General features: G+C 43.3%; 2 protein-coding genes across 4 annotated transcripts; one reads left to right on the top strand and one right to left on the bottom strand.

Annotated features, from left to right (window-relative positions):
• Positions 1-245: 245 nt before the first annotated feature.
• Positions 246-4,201, bottom strand: LOC135393228 (uncharacterized). 3 transcript variants are annotated; one of them, XM_064623716.1, is made up of 4 exons: positions 3,761-4,201; positions 3,550-3,659; positions 3,173-3,293; positions 246-836 (listed from the first exon to the last, which is right to left on the bottom strand). In XM_064623716.1, exons 1-4 carry the CDS (start codon positions 3,948-3,950, stop codon positions 754-756), a joined length of 504 nt encoding a protein of 167 aa, XP_064479786.1. In that variant the 5' UTR covers positions 3,951-4,201; the 3' UTR covers positions 246-753. The 3 variants fall into 3 exon arrangements, with proteins under 3 accessions (XP_064479786.1, XP_064479785.1, XP_064479787.1); XM_064623715.1 differs by lacking the exon at positions 246-836 and adding an exon at positions 1,763-2,251; XM_064623717.1 differs by lacking the exon at positions 246-836 and adding an exon at positions 1,776-1,826.
• A 97-nt stretch (positions 4,202-4,298) lies between these two features.
• On the top strand, positions 4,299-7,113 carry LOC135393227 (uncharacterized). The gene is made up of 2 exons (XM_064623714.1): positions 4,299-4,764; positions 4,853-7,113. Exons 1-2 carry the CDS (start codon positions 4,375-4,377, stop codon positions 6,989-6,991), a joined length of 2,529 nt encoding a protein of 842 aa, XP_064479784.1. The 5' UTR covers positions 4,299-4,374; the 3' UTR covers positions 6,992-7,113.
• The last annotated feature ends 762 nt before the right edge of the window (positions 7,114-7,875 follow it).

Genomic DNA, 7,875 nt, shown 5'->3' with positions numbered 1-7,875 from the left:
GACTGCGAGCGATTGCGTTCAGAAAGACATCGCGCGTTATGGTCCGGTGCTGCGAAAAGCATGCTGTTCGGCTATTTTTTCCGATGGGATAGCTCGTGAATATCACTGTCAATTATCATGAATTGGAGTGAATTCGGCACGGTCTTTATATTGGTGGGGTAAAAAAGTGACCTTCCCTTGGCAAAGTTCTGAGTTCACTTCGCAAATATTTGCATAATTAAACTTGGGGTTATTATGCACCCTTACAAAAATTGCTGATGAGTTTCTGTTGTAAAGTCAATGCTTTTTGACATCACATGCATCAGAAATGCTAATGTATTTCCTAGCGAGTTTCTGATGCATTTCTAATCAAAATTGGCCACCGCGTTTCTGATTACAATGTGATGAGTGAAATTCTAATGAGTGTATGATGTATTATCAATGAGCCTCTGCTTATGCTTGTGATGGCTTCCTGATGTGTTTATGATGTATTATCACTGCACTTCCTTCGAGCTTGTGATGGCTTCCTGATGTGTTTATGATGTATTATCACTGCACTTCCTTCGAGCTTGTGATGGCTTCCTTTTGAGTTCCTGATGTGGCCTCCTACATTTCGTGAACCCTCGGAGTAGAAGCTACAGCAGCCTACATCGTTCACTTTGTTGCACGTGCATAGCTAGGTCCATAAAGAAGCCAACAAACTACAAATAGTGACATTAGTGCGTACATGCAGTTAACGATACCCAAAACAGGAGTTGTGTGCATACAAGGAGATTACTTTATTTCGCGTGACACCAAAGAAGAAAGGCTGTTTTTGATTTGGACCACAGTGGTGTCAAACTTGCCACTCACGTAACCTGCAAAATAAGAGAGGTATCATTACAGACAGCCCAACATGTAAAGCATTGTGCCTAATGTGTCAAAAGTTGGGAAAAATAAGTTCCAGCATCTTGCTGATGATAACTTTTGTTGCTTTTCCAGTGACTCAGTAATTTTAACCAGACTATATTTTACAGTTTGACATGTGAATGTTTTTAGATAGTTCGACATGTGAAACTCACGTGTGAAAACAAAGGGCACCTCATATTTGCTCAGGGACAACAGAGCGTAAACCGGTATGTAGCCATGTTAACATGACAGTAACATATGCAGGACTTCCAAATGAAAACAGGATTTCTCATGACGCAATCTGCCGTGGAAAAACTGGTGCCGTTGCTTGAAGACGTGTTACAAACGGGGGTTGCCATGCACGATCCATACGTGTCTAGCACAAGCCTCACAAGAAACATATCATTTGTATCAATTTAATTTTTGTAATTCCTCCCAGTGGTGCATAAAGCAGGGAAAGTAAGCAACCTGAAGTGCATTTTGTCTCCATCAAGAAACAGGTGCAAACAGTATAACCAATCAAAAATATGGCTGAAATTATTTCATGGAGGTTTCAAGTCGCATATATTATATGGCAGCAGAATCAAAAACATTGTGATCATTACAAAAGCACAAGGAAGCAAGCCAAGTTCATGTTCAGGTCATGGGTGTCTTACATACCAATTACTGCGTTGACGCGCACAGGATCGAGGGCCTCCTTGACAGGTCCATCTTTGCATGCGTTCGACCCTTTTCCAAAGAGCGATTTCCCGCGCAGCTCATCCTCTGTGAAAAGGTTGCGCAGAAGACTTCTAGCGAACTTTGTTGGTGCTCCTCGGCAGTGACTCCCACTGCCGAGGAGCACCAACAAAGTTCGCTAGAAGTCTTCTGCGCAACCTTTTCACAGAGGATGAGCTGCGCGGGACAGTGAGCCTGTCAAGAACTGCCTTTTCGACAAGAACCCCACTGCCAATGTTCACCTGTATAGTGAATTCAAAAGACATCAACCTAAACTCCATACACTGCAAGCATTCCCATTCACAATGTATTAATTTGTCGTGAACTTCATGAGTGCATAAAACGTTACAACAACATGACATGCAAGCTGCCACTAATAGCACAATAGGATGTTTGAAAACCAAGAAATACCACCAATACTACGATATTAACAAGCAGAGCCTATGCTACAAAGGACTGTCAAAAGGCCAACCCATCAAGACTGCAAAGTGGAATTGACATCAACATTCCGAAACATAATCACCAGCAATAAGAAAACTATACTAAACAACAAAAAAAGAAAGCCAAAAACAAAAAAAAACCTGTTCCGCTTCAGCTGTTGCGCCCTGTTTTGACGACTCAAGACTGCGGCTTATTTTTCGCAATTGGCGCACCATTCGATAGGAGTCTGGGGAGGCATGGAGGAAACATAAAATATGTAAGCTCAGGTGTCAAAACAATATATTGTGCGGCTGATCGGGCTAGAAGTTGTCTGGAAGCTTGGGGTCTCAATAACGGACATTATATGTTGGCCAAATTTGTGAGAATCCAAACTAAAAAAGCTACACGTTATGAACGTAGCTATTAAGAAATGGACTTACAGTTGTGAACGATATTTGAGATTGTCTGGTGGAACATGTGATCAAGCAGACAGTCCTAAGCATAAAAGTCTAGGTTTGTTAACCAAAAAAGCCAACCCTGAGCAGCACTGCTGTGAATTTCCACACTCTTTTTTCACTCAAAAATTGCAGATGTTCGCGAATGCTTCGGGAAGGAGGATATAGTATGGGGTTAAATATGTTAGCCGAAGATTGCACTGCTCTAATCGGAGGGTAGACAGAGATACACTGTGCCTGAAGTGAAACTTCTGGCCCGATACATAGTAAATTCTAATCAGAGGTGCCTCTATGCAACACATGCGGTCATCAGAACTGTTCATGGTGAACAGTTGTGCTTATCGTTTGGAATGTTTTGCCATGAACATAAGTCAATCTAACCGGAGTCTACAAGTACCAGCCTCACCCAACTTGAATAAATCTTTGGCATTCACATGCAAAAACACCTTTAGCAGGAAAATGCAAAGTTGAGGCTGACACATTCCCCAAATGGTAACCCGAATAAATCACAGCATGATCTGGCAATGCAAAGACCAACTCAGGTAAAAATAACACATGCCAACTTCATGAAGTGCAAAAATTACGTCAATCTCGCAGTGCTTAAAGGAGAGAAAAGGGGGCAACAGGTTATGCACTGAGGAATCTAACAGTGGTGAGAAAGACTATAATCTAGCATCCTGTCCTGCTGATTTGCAACACGATGGGTAGCCTACCATAATTGTTCTCTACAACTTTCAAACGCTCCTCCAATGTTTCGACATATTTCTGAATGTCCTCCAACTTTTGCTTGCAGCTGCAATTGCACTGGGAAGTCGTCTCCTTGTTACATGATACCTGCACAGACATGTTATGTTGTTAGTTTCTTACAGTAACACTTATGCAGTGTTTTTAAAATTCTCCAAAGCTAGAAACACACATGCTCTATAGTAGTCTACAGTTGCCACGGGTTGTCTTCTTTTACTGTGGACCGGTTCGGCCTAAATATTAAAGCACACATACAGCTGAAGGAAATGTTAACGTTAATACTACTTACACCAAACTTACACCAAAAAGAATGCTAATCAGGAGCGTCCCTACGTGCAAAACTTACCCTCTGTGACTTCAAGGGGGGTTCCCCAGTTGCCTCCTTTCCGCCGCCACTGCCACCAGCACCACGTTTTGCAAACCTCGTCCGTTTCCGTTCCATCGACTTCTCTGAACCTGCGGTACGATACCAGACACAGTCAAGTCAATGAGTACACCAACCCAACTGTTATTTAAAGACCCAACTGTTATTTAAAAGTACGTAGTAGTTCACTTACCACAATCAAGTAGTTCCGCCATTGCCGGTTCTTCGCCAGCCTTCCATTGAACACTAACAAGTGCCCCACGCAAACTCTCAAGTGCGTTGTCTTCGCACATTAATCGGAAGCCAGTTCCAACGTCTGTAAGCGCACGCACGTTGTACACGTCCCAGGTATCTTCAGATGGCCATTTCACTAGGACGTACATCGTGACAGTGACGAGGAAGAAATGCCGAAATCCGAAATGCACCACGAGATCAAATGCTATGGCGGAACCACAACCTGTCACAACATGCAGGAGCCGGCTTGAGACGGCTATCTTGCGGCAACAGGTATGGTTGGTAAAATCCTTGAAAAAGTCACATTTTCTCAGTTAGAAATAAATTATATTCTCTCTTTTTTTTTATGAATTACCACTACACTGAATCTCGCCAGATTCGCCGTAAAAGTGTGCTATAACGGCGGTCTTTCTTTGTATCCTACATAAAGCCAGCTCGAGCAAGCGAGTCAATCCAAGCCAAAGCGACAGCTTTACGCTTTGCCTTGGCTTGCGATCTTTGTTTTACTTTGGACGTCCTTTGCGAAATCAGTTTAATCAACAGTGGTTTTTTTTTTGCTAGTTGGGCTCAAAAATGCCCAAGACAAAGGGATACAAGAGGTATCTTTACGATGCCTCATGTATTGTTCCAGTTCGTACGAAATGCAGGCTGAAAGCATATGAAGCCTCGAGTGGTGGTGTGACGGAGGCAGCGAGTAATTCCTCTGACCCTTGCAGTAGTACGGACGATTCTGAGAGTGATTTCGTCATGTCAACGCTTCAAACCTTCCAAGAAGACGAAACACAAACAAACGAACTCACTTCTTCAACAACTTCCCACGACCCGGACAGAGGTGATCTCTATTCGAATTTCGAGAGCGAGGACACAGGATTAAGTGATGACAGTTCGCAAGACTCATCTTCGAGCGACGGGAACATCAGAACGTCGGAACTCGATGAGATGTTGGGCAGAAATAGTGATCTGGTAAGCTTTGTGTGTTTTGTGCAGCCCCTGGTTCACTAATATTTTCAGCAAAAATGCTTATCTAAGCTCTCGACTTAAACTTTTCCAGGACGAGCCACTCTACGCAGGATCAAAGCTGTCACGATCTCAAAGCTTGGTTATGGTGATGGCACACAGCCTGAGACATCATGCATCAAAGGAAGCGACAGAAAGCCTACTGAAAGTGCTTGATGCACACCTACCTCAAGGAACAAGCTTTCCAAACACAAAGTTTTTATTTTTCAAGAACTTTTCTTCACTGTCGGAATGTAGACGGACAGCACACACATACTGTCCCGAATGCTTGGAGTACCTGACTGCAGAACCCTCTACAACTTCGAGTGTGCAGTGCCCCCAGTGCAATTCAACACACAGTGTGACGAGCCTCTTGCAGTCAGGCTCCTTCTTCTTCACCCTGGACATCGACACGCAGATAAAGCAGTCGCTAACAAATGGGAAGCTGTTGCAAAGCCGTCTCTGTCGTTCCTATGATGTTGGCGATATAAGTCAGAGTGCAGCATATAGCAGGTTACCCATAACAAGTGATGATATATCAGTGACATGGAACACTGATGGTGTTCCTTTATTTGAGTCTTCGGGACACAGTGTATGGCCGTTGCTGCTGCAAGTAAACGAGCTTCCTTACAAGGACAGGGTACAGCAGTTGTTGCTTTTTGGGTTATGGTTTGGTGCAAAGAAACCCAAAATGAATAGCTTCTTGAAGCCATTTGCTCAAACTATGAATCGCCTTTCCTCGGAAGGTATTGCTTGGACGACACAGACTGGACAAAACAAGACATGCCGTGTTTACCCGGGGCCGTGTACTGTGGACACTGTTGCTCGGTGTATGGTGATGAATATGAACCAATTTAACGGTGCTCATGGCTGCGCATGGTGCGAGCACAGTGGTGAAGTAGTGGACAAGGGCAGAGGGCACACCCGTGTATACGCCATGCAAAGGCCTGCAGCAAGGCTCAGGACACATGAACGTTTTGTGAAGCATGCAAAACAGGCACAGGAGAGGGGTGTTCATCGCCTTGGAGTGAAAGGTCCAAGTGTCCTTTTCTTTATGACTTTTTTCAACTTCTGCAGCTCATTCGTTGTGGACTACATGCATGCGGTCTGCAATGGGTTTGCACGGGCAACTACATTTCTCTGGTTCAGCCACAAGAAACGTTCTGCGTACAACATTGGCAGCTACATGTCACAGGTCGATGAGCAACTTAGGAAGATGACCCCGGTCTGGGAGATGAGCAGGCTTCCAAGACCTCTATCAGAAATGAAGTTCTGGAAGGCATCTGAGTGGCGGGACTGGGTGCTCTACTTTTCGCCGGTTGTTTTGAAAGAGTATCTTCCAAAGACTTATTACAAAAACTGGACGAAGTTTGTGCACATAATGCACTTCTGCCTACAATCTCATGTCCCAGTGAACAAAATTGGTTATGTCAAAAAGGCCATGGAAGAATTTTTGGAGGAATACGAACAGCTGTACGGAATCCATAACATGACATACAATGCCCATATGCTCCTCCACATGGTAGACCATGTGAAAGAGTGGGGACCTCTTTGGGGGTTTTCGGCATACCCATTTGAATCAATTAATGGGAAGTTGGTACGATTTGTAAACGGGACAAGGTATGCCCATTCACAGATTGTGGAGAAGTTCTGCATCTTGCAGAACATTCCACAAATCCTTTCTACAACCTCGCCTTGGCAACATGATGACCTCAAGCTTTTTGTCAGATCGTTGTTGAAGGGGTACAACCTGAGAAAGGCAAGTTCAAAGTGTGGCAGCATATACCTTTTTGGGAAAGGAAGAAAAGAAGATGGTATTATGAAGTACAAGAAAGCAACGGTTGGATCCTTTACTTATTGTGTAGATTTGATGGACAAGTCGCGGCGGAAAAATTCTTTCGTCTCAACTGGTGCAGACTCATTTGGGCAAATCACTGATATTTTCACAACCTGCACCGATCATCCATGTACAGTGAATGCTCATGTGTGCTTCAGACTCAGAAAACTGTATGTTTTGAACAGTATGTTATCTTGCATTGCTGGCAGCAATTCAGTTCATTTTGCATCTGTTCAGGAAGCAAATGCATATGTCACTGTCAGTGCACTGGACGTAAGGAAATGTATTGTACTGTCTTGCTCAGGACAAATGGTTTTATCGATGATCCCAGAGGAGTATGTCTTGGAGTCTGTATAACAAATGGCTCATTTTCTTTTACTGTGATACTGTTGAACATTGCCCTTTGACGAAATAAAATGCACCTAGGACTGATGGCAAAAAGCCAGAGACAGAGCAATGCAAAGTAAATGTCACAAAGATCACAATTATCCTGTTTTCTTTTTGTTGCCCTGTCTCTTGCTTTTTGGCAACAGATTTTTTTTTTCTTTTTTTTCAAAGGTTGCTTCAATACAAACTTCCTGGCTAGGATTTGCATTCATGTAACATAGTGCACGGCATCACACAACTGATTGGCGGATGACCTTTCTTTTTGAGACTACAGTGATCCTACCGGCAAATCGTGTCATTGCTCCACATGACGAAATAAGCTCCAATTTGCCAATTTGTTTTTTCGAAAGGGACCCAACTCATTGGTGGTTGACCTTCTTTCTTTTTGAGACTATAGTGATGGTACTTGCAAATCGTGTCATTGCTCCACATGACGAAATAAGCTCCAATTTGCCAATTTGTTTTTTTTTCGAAAGGGACCCAACTCATTGGCGGATGACCTTCTTTCTTTTTGAGACTACAGTGATGCTACCGGCAAATCGTGTCATTGCTCCACATGACGAAATAAGCTCCAATTTGCCAATTTGTTTTTTTTTTTTCGAAAGGGACCCAACTCATTGGTGGTTGACCTTCTTTCTTTTTGAGACTACAGTGATGCTACCGGCAAATCGTGTCATTGCTCCACATGACGAAATAAGCTCCAATTTGCCAATTTGTTTTTTTTTTTTTCGAAAGGGACCCAACTCATTGGCGGATGACCTTCTTTCTTTTTGAGACTACAGTGATGCTACCGGCAAATCGTGTCATTGCTCCACATGACGAAATAAGCTCCAATTTGCCAATTTGTTTGTTTT

Source organism: Ornithodoros turicata, chromosome 4 (genome assembly GCF_037126465.1).
Source record: "Ornithodoros turicata isolate Travis chromosome 4, ASM3712646v1, whole genome shotgun sequence".
Classification (NCBI taxonomy): domain Eukaryota; kingdom Metazoa; phylum Arthropoda; class Arachnida; order Ixodida; family Argasidae; genus Ornithodoros; species Ornithodoros turicata.
The sequence above is the reverse complement of the archived record's forward strand: the minus strand, read 5'-3'. Positions and strand labels throughout refer to the sequence as shown.